Source organism: Syzygium oleosum, unplaced genomic scaffold (assembly GCF_021117445.2).
Source record: "Syzygium oleosum isolate NSW1041296 unplaced genomic scaffold, Sole_v2.1 Sole_v2.20, whole genome shotgun sequence".
Taxonomy (NCBI): Eukaryota; Viridiplantae; Streptophyta; class Magnoliopsida; order Myrtales; family Myrtaceae; genus Syzygium; species Syzygium oleosum.
Window position 1 is genome coordinate 5,749,741 of NW_026607504.1, and position 25,735 is coordinate 5,775,475.

The following is a 25,735-nucleotide window of genomic DNA, read 5'->3' on the forward strand; positions in this document are numbered from 1 at the left end:
CCGGACGGTCAGAAGATTATATGTTCCTTGCCCATGTTCTTGAAAGTTGTCAGAATTCGATAGTTCACCACGAGGTCCATCGAATTAAGTTGATCACACCGGGGACTCGAATGAATCTAAGTTGATCACACCATGGACTTGGACCGCATGAATCGAGTCTATGTAATGACATTTTTACCCCTGCACAGCTAATGTCATACGGGAGGCAGTTGTCCAGGTGACATGAATCACGTACTCTACATCTACCGCGCAGATGCACCCACGTTTACGCGTATCCGGGATTTGCTTGCTCGGTCGCCCTAGATTAACTCACCGGAAGCCTTCCAAGGGCCACTTCGGTTTATTCCTACTCTTTCGCCATCCTATAAGCCTGTCATTAGCCGCTCTTTATCTAGACCCGTTGGTCCCGCCGACCACTCTCTGTTCTCGTCGGACCGGGTCGTTACACCATTGTTCCTTAGTTTAGGGAATAGGAGCGTGAAGAGTCCACAAGTGACGGAGATTGCATCTAGAGGACAGCGTTGGACAAGGCAATGATGGTGGTCAACACACGCCAAGGGCTCTTTGAAGGGATTGACTTGAGATTTATCTACGTATTCTCTGAGACATTTCACAATGGGCATTTTCTATCTCCAGCTCAGGCGGCAAGAGCTCAATCAAAGAACAGAGAGAATTTGGTGGGGGAAGTTTTGGTTTTTGTTTGGATCTAATGGAGAACGAGACGTTCCTCGAAATCGCAATGAAGGGAAAGACTTACTCAAAACGACGTATTCAGCAGATGTGGCTTCTTGACCAAAAGCTGACCACACGGTTTGACTACGAAGACTCCTGCATCCATATTACAATGGCTTGACGCCCAACGTAAAGCATCACGCCTGCTTCTTCGATGAAGAAACCACGGTAGCGAAAAAGAATGTGAGGAACTTTACAAGGTGCTCCTCAAATGCCCCGGTGACCACCATTCCATTGAATTTTGGTGTATCATCGGAGAAATTACCAAAAAAAAATCATAAACCTATTACACTTGTGCCGATTCAGATACTAATTTTTCAATTTGGCCAATTTAATCCTAAACTTTTTGACGATTTGCCAATATAGTCATTCCAGCTAATTTTGGCCAGAAATCGCTAACGTAAACGCCGGCAATGCCACGTAGGACGGTTGGCACTGACGTGCACAATTTTTAAAATTTTCAATTTTTCTTTTTTTTCATTTCCTTTTTTTTTTTCTATCAAGTCCGGCGAGGGTTGCGAGGCTTAGAAGGAAAAAGGGGAAAGAAAAAAGGGAAGAAAAAGAAGAAGAAAAAAAATTAAAAAGTCTATTTATATCCGCGCTAGCCGTATCACATAAAACAACCGATGTTCACACTAACGATTTCCAATCAAAATTGACTAAAAAAACTAAATCGATAAATTACCAAAAAAGTACGTGACTAAATTAATCGCATTGAAAAGTTTGGATGGTATATAATAGATTTAAGACTTTTTTTTTTTTGGTAATTTTTCCTCTCTCATCAAACATATAAATTACAAAATAACGACTTTGACCACTTCGTAGCAGATCTACGGTGCAGAAAAAGCCGCCGTACTGTCGAAGGCCAAACGTATCCATCATAAATCTGGAAAGGGTCGTTGGGACTAACTTGAGACGACCGCTGAAATTGACATAGATTAGAACACAGACCGCTTGGCGCATGGGACCACTCTGGAAATGACCTTAATGCTGGAGCTTTCGGACGAATACGCGCAGTCACCATGACCTCGCTTCCTACATCGAAAAATTGTCGTGCCGATTCACCTACTCAATAGATCCTTTAGAGATAAGTCCACTGCTCTATCTAACCCCAAAAAATTTACCCATAATGGTTCATGGGTTTACCTTTATTAAGGCTCTGTTTATTTCACGAAAAATAACTTCTAAAAAAACATTTTTCGAACTTTCCAGCGTTCGTTTGACTGAAAATAAATTAGTCATGAAAAATATTTTCCACCAATTGAAAAAACACCTTCAAAAGTAAAGAAAATATTTTCTGCTTTTTAGAAAGTGAAAAACATTTTCCGTATCTTCTTTCACCTCATTTTCTTTCAAATAACATTTTTTATTTTTATTTTTTCTTTTCTTTTTTTTTAAATCGAGTCTTTTTTTTCTTTCTTTCTTTTTTTTTTTACTTCTTCATTGGCCGATCGTTGGCCGCAATAACGGCTGGCGACCGGCCACAGGCGAAGCGAAGCCTCGCCACAGGCCGGCGAGGCTCGAGCTTGGGGCCTCGCCAGATCCAGCGGGGCTCGAGCTCACCGGCCCATGGCGAGGCTCCACCTCACTAGATCCGGCGAGCTGGGCGAGGCTTGAGGTTGCCAGAGCCTCACCGACCTCTAGTGACCTCGGGCGAGGCTCCGCTTCACATGCCAATGAAGACAAAAAAAAAGAAAAGAAAAGAAAAAGAAAAATAATTAAAAATTCGAATTTTTCTATAATTTTTTCTAGAAAATCATATCGGATACATACCGATCAGCAGAAAATATTTTCCAGTTCATTTTTAGGTTTTAGCCGAACATCGGAAAACATTTTCTAGAAACAATCACATTTTGCGAACGAATCGAGCCTAAATCCCACCAATGGTTATCATCAAAGTTGAACCCCAGTAAAAGCCAAAGGACAAAGATCCCTCCAAGGAGATTCTCATAGAAAGTGTATTAGCTTTATCTAACACTAACCCACTATTCAACAACAGAGTTTCCTTTATAAATAACTGGTGCAAGTCACCTAACCGCATTTATTTACAAACTTAGTTTTGGGTCAGCTTAACTGTAATTGAGACTAAATGAGGAGATCCCCCTCTATCTCTGTATGTATCAGACCGCAATTAAGGGCATTTACCTCAATTAATAACAGGTCAAACGAATGTCTGCTCCTCAAGGATCAATCGTCAGTACCAAAGTAACGATCACCGAACTCACCCATACCCGGAATAACACGGAACTCTTCATTCAACGCAACATCAATCTCTGAAGTCACAATTTTCAAGGAGGGGAATCTTTTGGAGACGCAATGGATTCCTTCAGGAGCCTGCAGTTATGGCAGCAGTAGGATAAGCCAAACTTGATTTGCAAGAAACTACAGTGATTAACATTATGAAAAAACCACTCACAGAGATGAGATTAAGGAATATTATGTGGGATTCTGGAACTCCTTTCTGGATGAGTAGCTCGATTGCTTGGTTAGCAGAATTACCTTCCAAAATAGCCATAAGAGAAGTACATCCATCAAAGCCATGCAAAAAATGAATGCGAAGAAAAGCATACTAGCATTGTCTAGTTGCATCAGCTGTGTTGTTATCAATTTCATCAGCTGCAAATGAGCTTGTGGGATGTCGATAAGATTTGAAACCCTTCGAAGGAATTCCAACTCCAGAAAAAGACAAATTAACTGACATTCTTCGAATCATTTAACCTATTCCTCCTGATACACAGTTCTTGGCACATAAAGTTGGCATGGAATTAAGGATCTATAACACAGACCTCCTTGGGCATCAAATAGTTCAAGAATCTTTCAAGGATGACACGATCTGTAGTTACCTGTAGCTAGAACCGGATCTAGCAGCAAAACATGACGTTCAGATATATCCTTGGGAAGCTTCTCATAGATAAGCTGCTCAAAATACATCCAGTGCACGGATCACACTCATAGAAGTGCATTGTCCCCGTTAACAAAAAAACAGCAAGCAACTAAGAGGAAAATACGTCAAATGGAGAGGCACATGCACCTGTTTCCCATTGTCTCCATCTCGGTGGATCAGAATTTTTCCAATTTTTATTCCTTTGCAGCAAGCACGTAATGCATTTTCCATGCTCTCTCCACTACACAGACAGAGAATATCCCAAGTATTAAATCAGCATTAGTTTGACATTTATAACTGCAGCCCAATAATAGGCATGCTAAACGTAACCATTAGTGCAAAATGAATATCCATCTTCACTAGTAACCTTGTTATGGAGTTTGAAATGGCAGAAGAAAGCTGAAACTAGACATATGTGATAGGCAGAGGAAGTAAAAAGTAGTGCGCAAACAGCCCTATCTTTTTCATAAAAAATTCAGTTTAAGTTAAGCCCTATATTGATGAAGAGAACCATTCAATTAGAAACCAGGATCGAAATCTGATAGATGCTAAGTGATTCATGTAATCTATCCTTTTGCTTGCACCAATTCTCTCTAAGAACCAGTACCTTAATCAAGGCTCACCTTCGAACAATAGAAACTCCACATAATTTCTTGCAAAAATCAACTCCAGTATATAATGATCCTGAAACAACATAATCAGAAAAAGTATAAGAAAAACGTCATGAGCAGGAAAAAAAAACTATACTCAAAGATGATGGAGTTTGTATAACTTATCATTTTCCAAGCTTGGAGCCACTTAAAATTAAACACAAGCCAAGGAGCTATAACTATCCAGACAAGTAAATAATAGCGGAACTAGTGTTGTCACCTTTGTGACAGCTTCCTCTAAATTCCAGCTGATTCAAACCAGCACAATGAGAGATCTAAACAGATTAAGAGGCAGATACCTGTTGGAGTAACCACTTGTTTCTCAGTAAATGGCAAATGACCAAGCCCATGCTCTACCACCTGAAAATCAAGTTTAGTAATTGAGTTCTGATAATGCCAATGCAGGGATGGTAAAATCTGTTTGCAATTTGTACTCATGCAGGTACCAGCCGAATAAGTCGATCGGAATAGAAGACAAAATCATGCTTTGATATGTCGCGATCTCGAATCAGTGTGTGCATGCCTCTTATCTGGGAAAAACATATCCAGATCAACAATTACCAAAGACAATGGAGCAATTACAAAGAATACAACCAACTGAAGAGAAGGAAAAATAAAGAGGGAGGCGGGGGGGGGGCGGGGGGAGGGTTGAGGTGTGGATAAGGGGAGATCATATGGCTGTTAGGAGGATGGGTTGGGGTTCATGGTGTTGTCAACGAGGAAAAATACCTGAAATGTCGACTGAATAACATATACATTCGAATATATTTTGCATAGGTCATGCTGACCAAGCTTTGTACGAATATGTTGCACGATCAAATCAATTGCAACATGATTGTCACCTCCCCTAGGTATAATTACATCAGCATACTTCTTTGAAGGAAGAACAAAATCATCGAAAGCAGGCTTGACAAACTTTGCGTACTGCACAATTTAAATGACAACTGTTATATAACTTCAAATATACGCGGCCAATTTCAGTACATATGCGCACAAAAAACATAGTAAGCAGCTTGTGAGAGAGAGAGAGCAATGGCACAAAAAACTCAAAACACCTCAAAAGGGTAGATATTCTTAAGCCATAAGGCATAGTGAGTTAAATCATTGAAAGCCGGGGATGTCATTGAGCAGGCCCATTTCAAATTTTCCTTTTCTTTTTGACTTCCTCAGCCTGATAATGAAGCTATAATTAGTGCACTAAATGTTAAAATACAATCAACACACGAAGCTTATTCTCTTTCCCACACTTTTTGGAGAACTTAGTATTTCTATTTAGAGGGAGAAGATTCTCAAAATAACAGCAAAATCAATTCTTGTTTTAGTAAGGTTGCAAATACAAAGATTCTCACATACTTATCGTAACAAAACAAGATCGCCTTACCTGTTCAAGGACAGAATCTATATCTCTACCCCTCTCAACCGTGTCACGTCTTATTCTTCGAGCCAGCCTCACATCAGCATCTATAGCAATTGAATCATGGAAAAATTACCTATTTGAAAATCCAAGAGAAATAGCAAAAAGAATCCACTTCTCCTTGAAAAAATAGAAAAGTTACTTAAACATTCAAATTCGAGATCAGATTAATTAAAGAACATCAAATATAAAAGTGCTCTGGATAGAGTATAAAGGGAATAATTTTAGAGTTCCGAGACAATTTATGTTTAGACTAACTCATACACTGATACCAAGAAACGGTATAAGAGAAGACAAAGTTTATAAGAGTACTATTTAAACATTTTAAGGCAACCAAGAAAATAAATGAAAACGAGCCCGTTGAAAGACCGTTCAGCAAAATGCTCTGAGATTCTTAACAGGATAAGTGAACTACGAGAGTGAAGGGAAAATTGCTTTGTGAAAACCAATGAAATAGCAGAGCATATCTTATATACTGTTAACAACGATTCTTTGCAAAGCCATCTCATTTTTGTCATCATATACTGATGGAATTCATCCTTATTTTGCATAAAATTATTCTCGCGAAGATATAGCACTTTCTCCACTTTTTTCTCATGATCAGGTTTTAAATAACAGATCGATTCTTTCACTCTTTGTGATATCAAATTTACACCAAGAAGTGGAAAACTCTAACGAAAAAGTAAACTTCCGAACTACTGCGTATTTTAACTTTGAGTAAGTTATTTTGGGTTTCCATTGGTGGTTACAAAGTACATCCAACCACTCTACTTTCAATAAAGCAAGAGCAGACGGCACAATTAGAAGCAGGCATTATATGTACATATAGGCCTCTGGGAACCTTTCTTTTCTCCTTTTTATGTGATTTCATACCTGTGTCAACAAATATTTTCATGTTCATCAAATTTCGGACTCTTTGATCATGGAAAACCAGGATTCCCTCCAAAATAATAACATCCGATGCATTCACCTGACAACAAAATCATACTCACATCATTAAAGAGAATCCTACAAATTCTTCGGAGTTCAAAAGAATTTGAAACAGGTCATTTTAAACAATGAGAAGGGGCTAAGACGCCATGTCTTCCAGTTACAGTGCTAGCACTCTTTAGTCAGTTTTGATGGTTTTGCCCCTTGTTCCCTTTTTTCAAGTTATTTTACAAGGGCTAGAAAGCATGAGCAGAGGTAGCACAATCCTCTCATGTAACTACGTATTCCAGAGTATTATGCTGGACGATAGAAACCATGTGGAAGTGGTCAGACAAAACTTTAATAACTGATGAAAAAGGTTGTGGACTAAGTACCTGACGAAAGCTATCTGAGCAGCGACGATGAGTCTTAAAATCATATATCGGAACCTGATAAGATTGACTGGATTTGAGCTTTTGAATGCAGTCTAGAAGCTGATCAGTGTCAAAAGCATCTAAAGAAAACCAATAGACAGTTAAACGTATCTCTCAAATATTCAGTCACAGCTTGTACGGAAAAATATACCATACTAGACAAGATTGATACTAAAACAAGCTTTAACAATCAGGGCCAGAAAATTACCAGGATGATCAAAGTTATACTCATGAACCCGCTCCGACTCTTCAGGGGTCAAACCACGGTAAAAGGAATCCTTTTCAAAATAACTAAAACGTATCAAAATGTTAACACATATCCACTCGACCACTACCACTATATGCAGCTCGCTGCATTGGTAGTATAACAGCTCGTAAGCATATGCCCGGAATCGGAAAGCAAAACCAAGCGGCACCTGGTTAAGCAGCACGACGCGGTGATCATGAAGTTGCTGTATAATCCTGTCACAAACTGTGGTCTTGCCAGAAGCAGTACCTCCGGAAACACCTGCGCACACGATCACCAAACAAGAGAAGATGAGGAGCAGCAGTTACACCGGAACGACGACATCAAGCACATCGAGGCGACGGCGACCGCGGCATATCTCCGCGCAGTACATTCCCCCAAACACATCCACATGCAAGCAAATCCTTACACTCAGGGCGCGCAAACTAAGCAGCACGGCATCCTAAAGCGAACTCTCGCTCGCAACCCAAACTCACACTCAGAGACGCGGAGCACCGCGTGAAAATGCGCAGAAAACGCCGATGCAATCATCAAATTTCAACTCGAATGCGAGTAAAGCTAAAGCAAATCTCGGCCTCGGAAGCGCATGACGAAGCAGCCTCCGGCGAACAACGGGATCGAGGAGAGGAGAGGAGAGGAGGGATTAGGGCGAGTCACCGATGAGAAACGGCTCCCTCTGCCTGGGAGTGCCGGGATCGGGCTGGCCGCCGCCGGCGGCTGCGGCGGCGGCGGCGCGGGGGGAGGAGGAGGGCGAGGAGAGGAGGCCGTCCAGCCGGAGGCCGGAGAAGTGGAACCCGGAGGCCTCCTCCATGACGTAGTCGATGGCCAAGGGCTCCTCCGGCATGGCCGTTGCTCGCTCCAGCTCGATCAAATCCCGATCTCGGCGGGAGGGAAGAGTTTCCGGCGAGCCGCTGTGGATCGCGACACGAGTGGCGTTGAGTGACAAAAGAACAAGCAGGGGCCGTTTGGCTTATTTAAAGGCATGCTGGTTTACACCTTAATCCAAAGCAAAATCAAAAATTAAAAAGAAAAATCGCAAAAAATTCCAAACTATGTCTTTCACGTTTTTCTTGTGACGTAGAAAAACTCAAGTTTATACCTATGTGATATATTTACTCTCCGTCAAGATTTCGTTAGATGATTTTTCAGCTAAAATAATATTGATTTTATTTCACTCAAGTCACATGGACATCATATTAACAATGTTTACTTTTTGGCGTCTTGTTTACTTTCTGGTGTCCATGTAGACAAATTTTTAACGGTTCTCGTTAACAGAACTTTGACGGAGAGTAAATGTATCAAAATGAGCATAAATTAAGAGTTGTAGTGTCTTCTGCCCTAATAATATGAGAGGTTAATACCACTAAAAACCCTCAAACTAATACATCTGCAATAAATTTACTCAAAACTAATTTTTTTTACCACCAAAAACTCCAAACTGATACATATATAATAAATTTACCCCAAACTAATTTTTTAATTACCAAAAACTCCGAACTTGTACATTTATGACAAATTTACCATCTGTTAAATTGAATTAATGCCACGAAAAACCCCAAATCGGTATACATATGACCAACGGAGGGTTAAACCACAAACCAATACACATGTTAACTGATATTCAATTTAGAAATTTGACGGTAAAATTTAATGAAAACTAATGGAGGGTAAAATTGTCATAGGTATATCAGTTTGGAGTTTTTGATGGTCAAAAAATTAGTTAGAGATAAATTTATAATGGCTTAATACCCTTTAAAACCTCTAATTTTAGGTCATGTTCCAATTCTACCATAAATTTTCTTTTATCCCATAAAAAACCCTCAATTTTATATCATTTCCCGATTTTACCATAAATTATTTTTGTCTTATGAAAAACCCCAAACTTCGGTCTTATCCCAATTTTATCGTCGAGTCCCAATTTTATCCTAAAATTTTTACAGTTTCATAAAAAATCATAAACTCTTACTTGAGTCACAAATCTGTCCCCATTAACTCTCAATCCAAAATTTCTCTTTGACAACCGAGAGATGGAAAACTCCCGAGCGCGAGCTCTCCGACCACAAGAGATGGAACATTTCCAAGCACGAGAGATCGAAGACTGAGCGCAAAATCCGTAAGAATAATTTTGACGGAAGGTTAATGGAGAGAAGATTTATAACTCAAGTAATAGTTTTTGATATTTTATGAGGCAAAAAAAATTAGAGTGACAATGAATTGGACCTAAAGTTTTTATTTTTTTATGAGACAAAAAAAGTTTGTAGTAGAATTGTTAGTGGACTTCAAGTTGAGGGTCTTTTATGAGATAAAAAAAGTTTAAAATAGAATTGGGACTGAACCTAAAGTGTGAGGTATTTTATGAAACGAAAAAAGGTTTAAGGTAAAATTGGAACAAGACCTAAAGTTATGAGCTTTTTACGAGACAAAAGATAGAATTGGGACAAAAACTAAAGTTTGAGGTTTTTTAGGATATTAAGTCAATTTATCACAAGTGTACCCACCTAATATGAACGATAATATAGAGATTTTGTATCACTCCTCTCTATACTTGGGATGTCCAAACAACCAAAGCATCCAAGCCTTCTTCTTTTCTAACCCTTTCTGCATGACGAGTCCAGAAATTGGGAATAAGATGCTGATAGTGATAGATTTTTTCCTTCTCTCTTTTTCGGTGCTCTCTCTCTTTTTCCTTTGGTTCAGTTCGTCCGTAGAGAACAGAATCCGATCTGCCATGAGAATGGCATCTGCGATGGGCGACGGGATCACGTATTTACCCTTGCAAAGCTACGATGACGCGTAGTTACGGCTCTTATACGAGTCCGCCGTAGTCTATACGTCCTTAATTTGTACAAAGAAAGAGACGTAGACCATGCGCTCGACTCTCGTGGTACGACCGATCAGGCTCGACGAATTTCGTGCACTAATTTTAGCAATGGGGCAATGGCTAGAAGAAGTGAAAGCAAAATGGTCGTGTCGCGTTCATTTCCCCTCGATTCCTATTCGTAAAAATTTGGCTAGAGTCCCTAGGAGTTTTACTGCTGGTTTTTGAAGAAAGACAGCACTTGGCCATACACCATGTCTTTGGCGTTCACTCCCATTATGAAATCGGCGTGAGCGTAGTCTTCGACGAACTGGACGGTGAGCTTGCCGACGTCGTGGAGCTTGAGGCTGTCAAGCAGGCGCTCGACGTCCCGTGTGTCGGAGAGCGCGTCCCGGCCTCCGTAGCTGAGGAAGATTGGAAGGTCGCGGGGGATGTTGGAGAGGTTGTACACCGGTGGCCACACGCCCCCGTAGTGCATCACGTTGAAGATGGGGTTCCCATAGTCGTACTTCGCCAGCACGCCGTCGCGAACAGCTGCGAGCAACGACACCAATTCGTTTTTCAAGTGATCGTGAGTTCTACGCCAAAGAAATGTAGACAGGCAATTTGAATGAGCATTGATCATGAACATGTGCTTTCTGCTTAAAACCCTCTGAGAAAATAGGATTGATCGTGCATTAAACCTACTTTGAGACAAATGCACCAAGTTCCTGGTCGACGTCGATTGCGGTTCGTTCTCCAAAAAGAGATCGACGGTGGAAACATTGAGACAGCAGTTTTTGCCTGGGATCGATCAGTCGAAATCAACATAATCAGCTTAATCCTTCCCAATTTGAGATCAAGAACATATCTCGCACGGCGAAGTAAGTTAGTACCGGTCAATGCGGCTAGTAAGTCGTAGCAATCGACACCAGGATAAGCGCACAAGGCCTGGAGAAAGTTAGCCACGGGCTCGCTGCGACCAAAATATAAATGCACAATCATACAGCAACAGAAAAGAGGAGACGGACGAAGCTTTGAATCAAGCGTAAGAAATTCTCGAAATTTTTGCTGTTCTTTTTCCTTACCCTTTTGGATTGAACTCGGCCAGTCCGAACAACGTGGTGATCTGTGAATGATGCAGAACCATCAAATGCAGCTCCCTCAGGCATCATGGTGGACATGTATGTATGCACAAAATGCCCCTAGTTCTCTAATCACAATGAAAGGGAAATAGCCGAGGGAATCATCTGCCTGCTCACCTCGCCGACAAAGGCTCTGGCCGCGGTGACTCCGAGGGCGGTGGTCATGTGGCTGAGATAAGCGATGGGGCTCAACAGAGCCGCCGATTGCAGCTTGTCCACAAGTCTCCCTTCTGATAAGGATGCCAAAACTGTCAAAGTTCCCTGGAATTAGAAAGAAAAATTTACCCAAAACCTCAGATCTGCAGTACAAATCATGTTGCTTGAAAGGAAAGGCACATCGATTGCATCTTCCTTCTGTCATATAAGGACGATTCTACTGTTCCATTACCCCCCACGATGCATTTTTCTTTCGTACAACGATTTACCGGGGCATAAAACATGCGCGCATATACGTGGCGTACGACTCGATTCCAGGAAGCGTGCTGAAAATAATTTCTTACCAAAGAGTGGCCGACGTAATCTATCTTCTTCCCAGTTTTCCCGTGGATGAAGTCGAACACCGCCGGTAGATCGAATGCCACTAGTTCGTCCCACGACCAATTCCAGAAATCCTGTCAGCAATTCAATTACCAGTTCATTTGACGATGCACAATTCTTCGGCATTCACTGGTTACAACTACAACTAACGTGAAGATCCCATTCAAATTTAGTACATACGAAGATTCTGAACGTTAGGTGCACTTGAAAATAAGCGGCAATGAAAAATTGGGAAAATTACCAAAAAGTCCTAAACCTTTTGTAATTGTGCCAATTCGAGTCCTAAACCTTTTTTTTGCCAATTCGTCTAAACCTTTTGCATTCAGCCAATTCGGTCCTTTTGGCCGGCCGGAGCGACGTGGACGCGGCCGGCGCCGACGTGGACGCCGAGCCGCGCCGGCCGGTGATGTGGCAATATTTTAATATTTTTTCGAATATTTTTTTCCTTTCCCTTTTTTTTTTTTTTTCCTTCTTCCCCCTGGCCGGTCCGGCCGGGGAAGCTCGCCGGCGAGGTCCACCGGGAGGCTCGCCGTCGCCGGCAAGGCGAGGCGACCTCGCCCGGCCTTGCCACGGCGTGCGACGCGAGGCGGAGCTCGCCATGGCCGGGCGAGCTCGCCCTCGCCGCCGCCGGCGAGGCTCGGTGTCGCCCAACTCGCCCGGCCGGCGGTGAGGGCGAGCTCGCCCGGCCATGGCGAGCTCGCCGTCGCCGGCCCTCGCCGGATGCGGGCGAGGTCGAGCTCGCTCGGCCATGGCGAGTGGCCGGCGAGGGCGACCTCGCCCGCATCCGGCGAGGTCGAGCTCGCCCGACCATGGCGAGCGGCCGGCGAGGGCGACCTCGCCCAGATCCGGCAAGGTCGAGCCTCGCCGTCGCGCGCCCACGGCGAGGCTCGCCTCGTCGGCAGCGGCGAGGCCTGGCGAGGGCGGAGCTCGCCATGGCTGGGCGAGCTCGCCCCGCCGCCGGGCGACGCCGAGCTCGCCGGCGGCGGCGAGGGCGAGCTCGCCCCGACCATGGCGAGCTCGCCCTCGCGCCGGCCTCGCCGTCGCACGGCCGTGGCGAGGCTAGGCGAGATCGCCTCGCCTTGCCCGGCGGCGGCGAGCCTCCCAGTGGACCTCGCGGCGAGCTTCCCTTGGTCGGACCGGCGGGGGAAGAAGGAAAAGAAAAAAAAAATTCGAAAAAAATATTAAAATATTGCTACCGTCACCGGCCGGCGTCCACGTAGACGCCGGTCGGCGCTACGTCGGCTCCGGCCGCCAAAAGGACTCGAATTGGCTGAATTGCAAAAGGTTTAGGACCGAATTGGTTAAAAAAAAAAGGTTTAGGACTGAATTGGCACAACTACAAAAGGTTTAGGACTTTTTTGGTAATTTTCCCATGAAAAATTGCATAGAACTCGTTTTGTGCTTGATGCAGCGGATAAATATAGGCTCAAAACTTGTATGGATCAGGTGCACCGTGAGAGAATTTATTAGGTGAATGTTGGACATGCACTAGAATGAATCTAGACCATCGACTATAGTGGGTCTCGATAACGAATCCGATGACTGCCGACTCATCGAGAAATGGTATTTGGCAGATCGCAAAGCAACCATAACTTATCTAGGCTCGAAATCTATACGGGCTCGAGCTCAGGTGCGATGGCTACTTGCCACGGGCCGCATGACTGGTGTCGGGCCCAATTAAGTATTCCCTACTCTAGGATAAGTGATGCGACGAATCCAGCAAGGGTACCAAACTAGATGCGAACCATCGAATCTAGCATGACTCATATGGGATTCACATGAAGCCCGCCACTTTTCGATAATACGAATCGAGTTGATTAAATTTAGAGGGAGATGCACTACTCACGGGGTTGGTGGGGTCCAAGGAAGTGTGGCGCCTGCTGAATTGGGTGCCTCGGGTGTTGGAAATCCACACATCGAACCCGTTGTCGGCCAGAATCAAGGGCAGGTCCTGCTCCGGTGGGTTCAGAAGCCATGTCATCCCGTCCTGCAACTCGCAAACGTACCGCCATGAAAAGGTAAACTCCATCGTCGGGACAAAAACATGCGAAGTGATAAACATGCTAATGAATCTTGTCTTCTACGAGGAACCAGAGATATTATTTAATGTTGTGGCACGTAGCAAAGGAGGAGACACATCACCTAACTTCGCATGCACTGCACTGCACAGCGCCTGCGTACCTAATTGGCGTTACGCCTGAGACACTGCGCAATCCTGGCGGATCGTACGGAATTTGGTAAGAAGCTTGTCGCCCGGATCCTCCTAATTTTCAGCCTCAATTTGGTAAATACTTCAGAGGCCGAAAAGAAGAAAGATCGAGCCGACTGTTCATGGTCGCCGGCGCCGTCGCCGGCCAAGCTCAGGCAACTGCCAGACCTGAACCCCGGCCCGAGCCGAGATGGGTAAAGGACTGAGGCGGGGCAAGAGGTCTATCGCAAGCCCTGCCCGGCACCCGATCTGGCATCCCCATCTATGTCAGAGTCCGGCGACGGCAAGCGGCGCATCGGTGTGGCAACTTAATAAACTCAAAAGGATGCTTAATTTAGAAAATTCGTGTTTATCTGAGTCAGAGAACTCTAGAAAGTGGAGACATCAGTGTCGTCGTGCAAGCACTAATTAATGCTAAAGTGCCGTGAATCGTGCCCACCTTTTGGAAATTTAGGAAAAAGGCGATGCATTATCTGTACGCTGTTCACTAATGGTGTCCCCTCAAACCGATCGATGCTCGGCGATCGTCAAATGCCTCGTCAACGCCAATGATGAACCCTTGACACGCTCGTTCTTCTTACCATTTCATGCGAATTTTGAAACCTACGATGTTCAGATACTATAACAAAACAAGGACGTGATGACAAAATATCTTCTCGCACTGTTTATCCTGTGGTCAAACAGAGAGCATCGCTTTCACACTATAAATACTCGGAAAGCTTCAGCTCCGTTCCCGAAGGATACGCCTTTCTTGCCACTCGGAGGCCATCATGGTCAAGGAGAGGTCTCCCGCTCTACCACTAATTTCCGGGTCCTTACTCTCCGGCAATTTCTTCGAGCGTTCAAACGTCTCTTGTTTCTCGTGTCGATTCGACAATACCCAGTCGCATAATCGAAAGGGTAATGCATATGCAGCACAAAATGAATGAGTCCGGCGGTCTCGAGCCAGGGAATAAGGCACTCACCACGAGGACGCCGTGCTGTAGTAGGACTGGCTGCTTGTTGGTGCCGCCCCCGCTTCCCCCGGCTCGGCCTTCTGGTATTCTTTGCACGTTTAGTATGTATCCATCCTGAGTGACCACCTGAAAACAGAACGCCCAACGAAAACAGAGTGTTAGACACGTTAGTCATCATTCTCGCGACGTACGTCCGAAGATGCTACCCTAATCTCATTCTGATGGATGAAGCTAATCAAGATTTTAAGGTTTTCGCGAGCTGCTCTTACTTACATCGAACTCCTGGCACTGGTAACCATGTATCGTGACAGACGAGGCGCATATGCCCGCAGCAGTCGGAGGGGCAACAATGCCGCCGTCGCCGCCGACGCCGAGCGTCGAACCGCGGCTCGAGCCCTGGGCTACACGCGGCTCCACCGCCAGGACCAGGAGGAAGCAGCCCAGAGCCAAGCTCGGGAAGCCACCCACGCTCATAACCATCAAGTTCCTCTCTTTTGGGGTGTTGGGGTTTTCTGGGTCGAAGGAGATGAAGAGCTGAGAAACCACAAGCGCGCACGGCCCCTTCTTTATATAGAGAAATTCTCGGGGGAGGAGGAAGAAGAAGAAGATAGAGGAGGGGAGGCGAAAGGAGTAGTGGGAAAAGGATTCGCTTTCGTTTCTGGGTTTCTGCAAAAGGGGGTCTTGTGCGTATTTACAGGGATATTTCTTGCCCAAGACGGTACGGGTTTTTCACGTTTCGAGGGAAGAACGAGTGAATGATGATGGAAGAAAAACAAAGGGAGATGGACAGAAAGAGAGAAACATGACAGAAAAGGGATCGATCACTCGTGGGTCCCGATCGGCCCCATCAAATAGCAGCAACCAACTAGGGAAAAGATAAGCCATGACTCACGAAGATAGACAGATGCCCTTTGCATCGCTCTACCTGAGTTTTTTGAATCCAGCTGTTTGTTTTTCTTTCCGAAGAAAGCGCTAGTTGCTAAGGTGCATGGATTTTCCTAGAAAGTTTTGTATGACTTTCGTTCTTCTTTTTGTTGGCCGAGCTGATGTGATCTCGAGAATCCATTTGGTCCGGTTCTCCCCGAAGGAATTTTGGCCGTGAAAAATGGGTGTTGCGGTTTTCATAAGGTTGTTTGACGAAGATTCCATAGATGCCTATCCCGTCGAAAAGCATCGAAGAGATAAATCACGGAACTATTGACATTGCTCGGAAGTTATGCCGATTATTGTCGAGGGCAGTAACATGTCAACCGTGATAAATTCGTGATAAATACCGAATGAGTAAGGAAATATTGTAGAGAGAATTCTTTTCAACTGATGCTTTGTTATTGCGATGGATGAAGTAATATGTGACTATTTCGATCGAAAAGCTACTGGGCAAACGTAACTTTACAGATTATATCAATCACATGTAGAAAAACAACGATACACACCCCGGGTATCCCTAAAGACATCGGAATTTCTTAGAGCCCCGTCGGCTGCTGCGTACATGCGCGAGCAAATAGTTCGATGTCCTCATGTAAAACGGCATCATGGCCACGGAATTTCGATTCAGTGTTGGGCAATGTCAGCAAAGAATGGTGTAAATAGTCTAGGATCTTCAAGAGAAAGAGAATCAATAAAGAAGGGTTATTATACCCGAACAATATGCATAGGAAAGAAAATTAGGTATCTTAAAAAATAACGAAATATCAAATAATATCCATAATATCTAATAATATCTCCAACAATATTTTCTGAAGCTACGTTTGGTAGTCTGAATTTGAGTCCGGATAGGATAACAAAATATCATATCTACTATTTGGCGAAAATAGTGATAGCTCAAAATGGTCCGGATAAGATAACAAAATATCTTATCCACTATTTGGCAAAAACAGTGATAGCTCAAAATGGTGCTAATCTCGGTCTTGTGAGATTATAGGGATGCTGCCTTAGATTTGGAAAATATCACCTCTGTGAGCAAATAGGATTTTCAAAGATTTTGAATCTTATATTGGATTGCACCAAACATGAGAAATGATTTTTCACAATCCGAAGGATATTTGAAGTATTTATAATCCCACCTCATCCTATCTCCTATCCCATTTCAAATCCAGGCGACCAAACGTAACCTAATAGAGAAATCTATAACATAAATATACTTAATCAAATGACTCATTTTATATCCGTTACAATTTTTGGAAATATGTAATTCCATGAATCACTTATGAATCTAAGTGAAATAGCATACGCAATCAGGATCCTTGAAGTGAATTGCACATACAAAACTGAGTAAACACATATCTTTATGGGCATTACAGTCGCGTTCACACATGACATGCTGGGTGGTCTTGAGTCTCCCCAAAAGCTAACTCAAAAGGTGAGGCTTTCCCTTCACAGTTATAAACTGACCACATGCCAATTTCACAAGAAATGTGAGATAACCCACACAATTTTCCCTCACACATCAGGTTTAGGTCGGAGCTGCAACAACCCTCTTTGAGTGACTGTTGCATCCAGACTTGTTGATAACATAGGCTCTGATATCAATGTTAAGTGGTATTGAACCTCTCTCACCCCAAAAGCTAACTTAAAGAGTGAAACTTTCACTAAGACTTATAAACTAACCACCTGTCCTTTCTGTTAAACCCAACACGCCGTTGGCAGCCTTACGCGTAGCTAGCGAAAAAGGGCACGAGATAACTTGCATCTCTTGTGTCTCGATCAGCAAGAGCAGAGCATCGCACCAACATTCCATGTTACATTAAACGTAGCCTTTTGTCTTTGGGAGTTTGGGTTTGCCTTGGCAATGGTGAGTTATCTTGAAGGATCAAGACTTTCAGTGTGAACTGAAACTGGTGAGTTTGACCCTATTCCAGGAGGGAAAATTATCAAATCAGTCCTAAACCTATTGTACGGCGGCCAATTCAGTCCTAAATCTTTTAATTTTGCCAATTCAGTCATAAACCTTTCTAATTCTTGCCAATTCAGTCCTTCCAGCCAATTTTGGCCGGCCGGCGCTGACGTGGCCGCCGGCCGGCCGTCGTCTGCCAACGCTGACGTGGCAATTTTTTATTATTTTTTTTCAATTTTTTAATCTTTTTTTTCTTTTTTTCGATTTCTTCCTCCGGCCGGTCCGGCGACCGGCCGAGGGGGAGGGCCGGCGAGGTCGACCTCGCCGGCCTCGCCGTCATGACCTAGGCGACGGCAAGGTCGGCCTCGCCGCGCCCGGGGGAACCAGCAGCGCGAGGCCGACCTCGCCGACGCCCGGGTCGCGACGGCAAGGTCGAGCCTCGCCGGATCTGGGACGAGGGCGCCGGGCGAGGTCGACCTTGCCGTCGCCCGGGTCGCGACGGCGAGGTCGAGCCTCGCCCGATCTCGGCGAGGCTTGACCTCGTCGTCACGAACCAAGCGAGGGCGAGGCGAGGCAAGCGCGGCGAGGCCGACCTCGCCGTCGCCTCGGGTTCGCAACGGCGAGGTCGAGCCTCGCCAGATCCGGGCGAGGCTCGACCTCGTCGTCGCCTGGGTAGCGACGGCGAGGTCGGCCTCACCTCAGCAGCGGCGAGGCCGGCGAGGTCGACCTCGCCGGCCCTCCCCTCTGGCCGGCCGCCGGTCGCCGGACCGGCCAGAGGAAGAAATCAGAAAAAAAAAAAAAAAAAAAAGATTAAAAAATTGAAAAAAAAATAATAAAAAATTGCCACGTCAGCGCCGGACGGTCGGCGGCCACGTCAGCACCGGCCGGCCAAAATTGGCCGGAAGGACTAAATTGGCAAGAATTAGAAAGGTTTAGGACTGAATTAGCAAAATTAAAAGGTTTAGGACTAAATTGACCGCCGTACAATAGGTTTATGACTGATTTGACAATTTTCCTTATTCCAGGAACATAACACAAGTTCCATTGTCTTGCTCGGCCACGCATGGCCACGACTCTGTCTCCTTCACCTGCTCTCTGCCACCCAGCACAATTCCAATAATGGCTCAATTATGCTCTCGATGCTAGTCTCGATCCCTTTCCCGCTAGTTCAAATGGTGTGAACATTGTCTGAACGGCAGCAGTGCTTAGCAAAAGAAAAGCAAAATGTGGCTGGGATTGTTAGCTCCTTTTCGCGGTTTTCATCGACGTGGAAGTAGATCCAAGATGTGATAGTCGCTTCGACATACCCGAAAAGGCGAAGTAGTGCGAATACGGGGAGCGGATGGTGAGCCGGCGCGCATAGAATAGAATTGGATCTTAAAGATTGGTGAAAAAAAGAGAAGCTGGGGGGGACTTTTAAGAAGGTGCCGGCAGGCCTTACTAGGAAGACAACATATGTTGGTAATGGAATCGCATATTGTCCTAAAAGCTGATCATGTGTGTTTTGTGCTTTTGGCAAATAAAGTTCTTTTCACATTGATCCACTTTATTACCTCCTAAGATCACTCTCCATGTGCAACGGGGCGGGTACTATCATTTCAAGCACTTTACTCAAATACTATTACCGATGGCGCACTTGCGTTCTTTCCCGGAATTTTCGTAAGTAGAAATACCGAAAATCCCCTTGAAATGGCGCCCGTTTGTCGAGAGTTCCCTTTAGATTTGATTTTGTTTTCAAAACACCCTCTGAAGTTGATCATTTTGACCCAATAACTCCCGAACCGATACCGTTTTCCGAAATTCCTCCACGGACTTAACTTCGTTTAAAAATGTCCCTAACTTGATCACTTTGACCCAATAACTCTCCTGAGCTCATCATCATCGAAAATAATGGCTAGCCGATGAACATGTGCTCGTCACATGCACATTTTGCACCTTTTCCAGACATATTTTGGTGAAAATCATCGTAACCCTAAAACCCTAAATTGAAATTTGAAAAAAAAAATCCCCAATTCACCTTTCGTGGCCCGTACTTATTAATCCAAATGTTAGGCCCACGAGCTTATTCATCTAAAGGCTGAGGGCCTGAGGCCAAGCCTGCAAATCTCACCATACATAGAACAACATTAATTGAGCGTATCAATTTACCGGTCAGCATAATTGTTGACTTGATTTAACAAATTATTAGTTCAAGAAACAATTGACATGCGGGAGGAATGCCACCAGAAAAAGACCAAGCAAAATGCGAAACTTCGATGACTGATGTAAGTCCCTGCCGATCGATGTGGGTGCCCGTTAAGGATATGTAAGTTCTTTGCTGACTCTAGAATGCATATGGCTTTCGAGTATCATATTGACAGCAGAGAATGAAGAGGGAAACAAGTTGCAGCAGCCAAAAATCTGTACAAGTCATTTTTTACATGATCATGGTGAATATGTGTACTAAGACCGCATACATTTTAAGAACTTAATTCAAGCATCTCCGGATCATTGTGTGTGTAATATGTACATGTGTAAGTACACAAACACAAGTGTGTATATATATCAAAGTGGTAACCAGAGTACTGGTTATAAGGTTCTAACCATGTATAGCTGCGGCAGGGGTCATCTTCCTTCTCCTTTTACTAGAACCGCCACACGATACCAAGCTCGAAAGGCAACCCTGAAATGGCGTGACATGTTTCTCCTCGACGATCGTCGAACTTCCACCAGCAGTCCTCTTGCTGCTGTGAACAGAGTTAGCCCCAGATGCACTAGAAATCCCTCGTGCCGGGTTTGTGGGGTTATTGGAAAATTTATTGTCACCATTGATACGTTGGCCACCTTGGAAACTCTCCTGGAAAAGTTCAGCCAATTTCTTTTTGCCATCAGCTGGAATAGGTTTGGGAATGGAACCCAGTGTTTCGTCCTTAAAAAAGGTTGTGATCCTTTGAGGTGTGCTCGTAAAGAAGCTATCATGGACCGGAGTATTGCCGCGAGAAGGAGTGAAATCTGCAGTGAGAATAAACAGAAAAGAAGAGTTCAATCTTTTTTTGACTGAATCATTGAGAGGCACTGAAAGAAAACTAAGTGGTAGTGCTTAATGCAAACTCTGTTTCATTCACTCCAGAAAGGATGCAATTTGATAAAGACATGACTAGAGATTTGTCAATGGTAGACCACGATGCCATTAACATTAGAAGGAACCAATTGCTCTCGTTCTATATCCAATTGAAAGTCGAAATATGAACCCAACAAGAGGAAAAACTTTAGGAGCATATCTGCATTTAATAGTCTGAAGAGCTTAATATATAGATGAGATGTCTCACATTGTACTTGGAAGTTGGAACACAATTATCATCAAGAAACTCATCACAGAGAGATCCAACTTACAGAAGTTATATTGATTGAATAGCATAAAAAATAAAATAAAAAACCTTTCCCCTTACCGCCTTTTACACTGAAGAATTCATCTTCACAGTCCGACTCCATCCAGGCTTGAGAATCAAAAAAGTTATCCTCTTTGCTGCCTGACCACAGAAATACATCGATCAAGTTCGAGCGCCAAGAAGTAGGAGATACGGTGCATCGCAAGCAATAGAAAATTACAGTCACTCATCAGACATCACTAAAAGATGATTGCAACATCAACCGGTTAATAGAGGACCATGCAGGAATCTGCATCTACTGCTCTTTTCCTGATATCAGCAAATACACGGCCATGACCGTTTAATTCAATGTGCATAATAAAGCTAAAGAAGAAAATACGAAAAAGGCTGCTTCTTAAACAAAACCATCACTGTCACAAAAAACTCAAACGTCAGTTCTCGACAAATCATGCGATCAATGAATGTATACAGGGAGAGCAGAGGCAATGGGAGCTGGAAAGGAAATAAAACACAGCCATACGGACAAAACAAGTAAATGGTGGTTTGGAGCAGAGTACAATACGCACACTTGGTTTTGTTGAGAAATACAATGGAGGACTCTTAAAATGCTTTCATCAAATCGAGATCGACGCAAGGATATGTCAGTATACGTTGCGAAGTTCTCCGTAATTTGACTCTAGCAAGGTTCAAACGACACTATCTTAGAAGAGACAAATCAAGAGCTACATCCATGTAAGTTCCACCAAACGGATATAGCTCTCGGATTGAGCGACTGGAGCAGTCTTCAATCACATGTGTCGACAAAGTGAAGAATGAATTCCATGTGTGGGCGCGGATCTTTTCTCCTCGTGTTACGTCCACAGAATGGAGACAACTCCTAGTTACGCTCGTGATCCTACTCTAGATGGCACCACAAAATATGCCCGTGACGACATTTCGCATTAAATATGAGGACCCTACGTCGGTGCCCGGCATACCTAATAACGAGACAATGCTCACATCATCATTCAACTGCGAAACTTATAGCAATCGAAACATAGCATATCAGTCATTGGATTAACCTAAGGGACTTGAAAAGAACACTTTGCCATTCTAGAACACATCTCTGTCATCCAAAACATGCCCCACCCGACCAGTGCCCCAAGCAGCAACAGAAACCCACACATTATTTCGCCAGACGAAGAAACTTCACCCGAAAGAACCAGCGCAAAACTACAAACGAGATTGAGCACCAGCGAACTTCAGAAGCCCGAACGTACCAAAATCGGAGAAAGTCAGCGTCCGGCGAGACCCGAGAGGAACACCGACGACCATACCGGCTGCGGCGACCGGGACTTCACTTGCGGCGGCGAGCGGCGGAGCAACCGCCGGCTTCTCCATCCGGGAGGCGGAGGACAAGCTGCGTTTCACGGCGGACTCCAAGGAAGAGCTTCTCTGGGCAGAAACGCACGAACCCATTTCCCAAGTCCCTGAAAAGATAGCGCCTGGCGAGGTTAATGTAACGTCCGTCACGCCATTGCTGAGATACAGAGAGACCCCAGGAGAGGGCGTCCGCTTGCTTTCTTCCTCTGCCCTTTTCTCCCCGTGGCGTCGTGCATAAGAAGAGGAGGGGCGAAATTGCTTGAGGGAGGGAGAATGCGGGCATGCGGTGGTGGAGGACTCTGGGCGTGCAAGGGAGGGAGGGAGGAGGAGTTGGGAAAACGGAAGGGAGATTTGGCCTTGAAAGTGAAGTCATCATTGGCCTTATCATCGTCGTCTCCTTTACGGGAATTCGGTCCCCCGTCTTCGTTCTCACTTTTCCTCTTCGGGAAACGAGGGGATGTTCGCTCCAATCAGCAGCATTCTCACTGGCGCACGGGGACGTCTACCAACCGCTACGATGTATCTTTATAATTACTTTAGACTGTTGCAATTTGTATTTCTTGGTCGATTATCGAATTAGTGTACTCACAAAAAACTCCATTCGGGTTCATGAGTGATGTGCAATTGACTGACTAAATCGAGTTAAACCGACCAAAACGTGCGAGTCCGCACGAGTAAGTTGCGCGCCGTACTTTACTCAAAATCGATAGTCGCTTCAGCATAAACCTGCGAAGGTCGGCCAAGTAAAAGCTTATGCACGAGTGGCCCACCCCAAGCCCCCCGTCCAAGTCAAGTCCCGTGGCGTGGAGACGTCGGTCATGTGACTTATTAACGGGATATAAGACGGAATGGTACCGGGGGGAAAATTTGGCAACGTATATGAAAAGCCCGGACGACATGTCTATCATACATCCGGTGATTAGTTCCCTATCTAGATTTACTGGCTACACTATGGCTAATACGGTTACGGCTCCAAGAAAATTATCTTTCCTACCGATAAGGTATAGAGAGAGAGAGAGAGCTGTATAGTGTCGTGTGCTCGAGTACCGCAGTCACCTCATGATGTTGATACGACATGACCACCTCACGGTGGTCGCATCAAACGACGCTCTATGTGCGTGTTGGCAAAATCACCGATGGATCGAATTGAGGAATAAATGAAAGTTTAGTGTTCGTGCGATTAAAACGTGAGCTGATTGCAAAATCAACTGAATACCAGTCACTAATAAATTTACTGAACTATCTACACATCTCACGGGAGAATGGATGGCCAAACTCGGAAGAATCAAACACACAGATGAAATCCAAACTAAGTCACGACATCATGACCCTAAACTCATCAAAATTGATCACCCCGTCCCCGTTGAGATCGAACTTGGCGATCATCGCCTTACACTCGTCGAGGCTCCGGGACTCGCCGAGCCGGCTCAGCATCCTCCTCAGGCTCTTGGGCGTGATGCACCCGCCGCCGCCGTCCGTCTCGTACATCTTGAACGCCTCCTTCAGGTCGGCGGCCCTCTCCTCCGCCCCGCCCCCCTCGACGAGCGCCACGAAGTCCTCGAACCCCAGCTGCCCGTCGCCGTCCCCGTCCAGGGCCTCCACCGCCGCCTCCGCCTCCGCGAGCGAGATGTCCCCGCCGACGGCCGCCACGCACTGCCGCAGCTCCGCGGGGGATATCTTGCCGTCCTTGTCCCCGTCGAAGTGGCTGAACACGCGCTCGTACTGCTCGTGCTTGTTCATGGTCGGTCCGTAACGTCTGAATTAGCTACAAAAGGGTTGAACTTCGCGCTCTAGAGATGATTTCTTCCACGTTGGATAGTTTACCTGAAGAAGAGGGGGTGTGTTTATATAGGTGGAGAGGACGCGTGTCGTGCGTTGACCGACCGACTGAGGTATAACTTGAAGAAGGGGGATTTTTCATTTGCCTTTCTGGAAAGGAAGAAATTGGTGTGGTCGATGTTCTTTTGTTTGAAAATTAGCCAAAAGAAGGAATATGTAAACAAAGTCAAAGAAACTCGGACTTTGACGTCATCGATGAGACAATGCCTTCGTACCCCTCGGAAAATTGCCTTGTTATATCATCTTTGTTATTGTCATTGTCATTAAGACCACCTTTTTTTTTTTTTTTAGTGTATCGTACGCGGACCGAAACAAATTTGATTCACGGGATGCTAATCGTGTCGGGAGAACAGGGCGCGCGTTGAAAATTAAAAAAAAAATTGTTCAAATTAGTTATCGTGTTAGTACCTTGTCGCTATATTTTCGATGAGTTCCCATGTTGTGCGTGTCATGGAGGCACTACGAGGTTAGCTTAGATTAAGTGGTTTCACCTCGTGCCTCTGATCCGAGTTGGTAAACACGGTGATCGAACATGTCGCACCAATTTACATGAGAAAGAGTCATTATGAATATATACCCGTGTATATATAACAATTCATCGGAATCATGAAATTGACAATCTAGATGTATTTCAGCGTGTTGAAAGTATTGTCAATGGATCATAAATGCTCTTTTATATTCATATGGTTTCTCTACACTTATCATCTTAAGTTTTTGGATTGGATTTTCTAACATGATATCAAAGCCAGTACTATCCCTTTCGCGAACGTATCTCCACTCCCATTAGTCAAATTTCACTTGCTGTGGTCAAAAATTTCACGGGCCGCTCATAATCCGGCCTACACGTGAGAGGAGTTGTTGAAAGTATTGTCCCACACTGCTTGTCAATGAGTCTTAAATGCTTATTTATATTCATGCGGTCTCCCTCCACTTATCGATTTAAGTTTTTGGACTAAATTTTCTAACACGGCGTATGCTCCGGGAACATAGCAAAACACACGGAATTCTGAGTTTCTTTTCATAACGAAAATTTTCGTGCCAATTTTAGCAATGATGAGGCACGACACAATTACAAATTTTTATGACCTGGACGTCGTTATTTTCCCTGAAAGGACATTGGAGCATTCAGCGGGTCCAGGAGTTCAGTGGAAACAGCCGAGAACGAACCCACAAATTCTGAACCCGAAGAGGTAGCGGGGAAGAACATTCCAGAAGAAGGAAACGACATGCCATGCACAGTACAACGGTCAAAAAGAACCGTATGGAGCGGACCGCCCGTAAAACAAGGAAGTGGTCAGATCAGAGCCCCATTTGTTACGTTGACCGTCGGGATTGATGTGACACGTCACCGGCAGATGAAGCACCACCAGAGAAAGGAGGAGGGGGGGCCTCCCATTTTCGAGGAAGTCAGCAATGGGG

At 44.7% G+C, this 25,735-nt stretch overlaps 4 protein-coding genes across 8 annotated transcripts; all 4 read right to left on the reverse strand.

Annotated features, from left to right (window-relative positions):
* Nucleotides 1-2,720: 2,720 nt before the first annotated feature.
* Nucleotides 2,721-8,230, reverse strand: LOC115693968 (uridine/cytidine kinase UKL1, chloroplastic). Its single transcript, XM_030621052.2, has 14 exons — nt 7,928-8,230; nt 7,440-7,531; nt 7,232-7,301; nt 6,985-7,103; nt 6,554-6,650; nt 5,648-5,727; nt 4,996-5,190; nt 4,713-4,796; nt 4,566-4,626; nt 4,240-4,300; nt 3,764-3,857; nt 3,576-3,648; nt 3,149-3,231; nt 2,721-3,066 (listed from the first exon to the last, which is right to left on the reverse strand). The coding sequence occupies exons 1-14, from the start codon at nt 8,112-8,114 to the stop codon at nt 2,920-2,922; spliced, it is 1,443 nt and encodes a 480-aa protein (XP_030476912.1). The 5' UTR covers nt 8,115-8,230; the 3' UTR covers nt 2,721-2,919.
* Nucleotides 8,231-10,221: 1,991 nt separating this feature from the next.
* On the reverse strand, nt 10,222-15,807 carry LOC115693960 (triacylglycerol lipase 2). 4 transcript variants are annotated; one of them, XM_030621035.2, is made up of 9 exons: nt 15,188-15,803; nt 14,924-15,040; nt 13,596-13,736; nt 11,713-11,823; nt 11,330-11,473; nt 11,156-11,196; nt 10,964-11,043; nt 10,776-10,871; nt 10,222-10,622 (listed from the first exon to the last, which is right to left on the reverse strand). In XM_030621035.2, the coding sequence occupies exons 1-9, from the start codon at nt 15,392-15,394 to the stop codon at nt 10,300-10,302; spliced, it is 1,260 nt and encodes a 419-aa protein (XP_030476895.2). In that variant the 5' UTR covers nt 15,395-15,803; the 3' UTR covers nt 10,222-10,299. The 4 variants fall into 4 exon arrangements, with proteins under 4 accessions (XP_030476895.2, XP_056176223.1, XP_056176222.1 ...); XM_030621036.2 differs by having other exon boundaries at nt 10,531-10,666; nt 15,188-15,807; XM_056320248.1 differs by lacking the exons at nt 14,924-15,040; nt 15,188-15,803 and adding an exon at nt 13,979-14,319.
* Nucleotides 15,808-19,580: 3,773 nt separating this feature from the next.
* LOC115693961 (uncharacterized protein At3g27210-like) lies at nt 19,581-23,067 on the reverse strand. Of its 2 annotated transcripts, none has more exons than XM_030621038.2 (4): nt 22,375-23,065; nt 21,176-21,256; nt 20,331-20,738; nt 19,581-19,844 (listed from the first exon to the last, which is right to left on the reverse strand). In XM_030621038.2, the coding sequence occupies exons 1-4, from the start codon at nt 22,571-22,573 to the stop codon at nt 19,810-19,812; spliced, it is 723 nt and encodes a 240-aa protein (XP_030476898.2). In that variant the 5' UTR covers nt 22,574-23,065; the 3' UTR covers nt 19,581-19,809. The 2 variants fall into 2 exon arrangements, with proteins under 2 accessions (XP_030476898.2, XP_056176261.1); XM_056320286.1 differs by lacking the exon at nt 19,581-19,844 and adding an exon at nt 19,891-20,147 and having other exon boundaries at nt 22,375-23,067.
* Nucleotides 23,068-23,623: 556 nt separating this feature from the next.
* LOC115693970 (putative calcium-binding protein CML19) lies at nt 23,624-24,300 on the reverse strand. The gene has a single exon (XM_030621054.2). It carries the CDS (start codon nt 24,215-24,217, stop codon nt 23,792-23,794), a length of 426 nt encoding a protein of 141 aa, XP_030476914.1. The 5' UTR covers nt 24,218-24,300; the 3' UTR covers nt 23,624-23,791.
* Between the last annotated feature and the right edge of the window lie 1,435 nt (nt 24,301-25,735).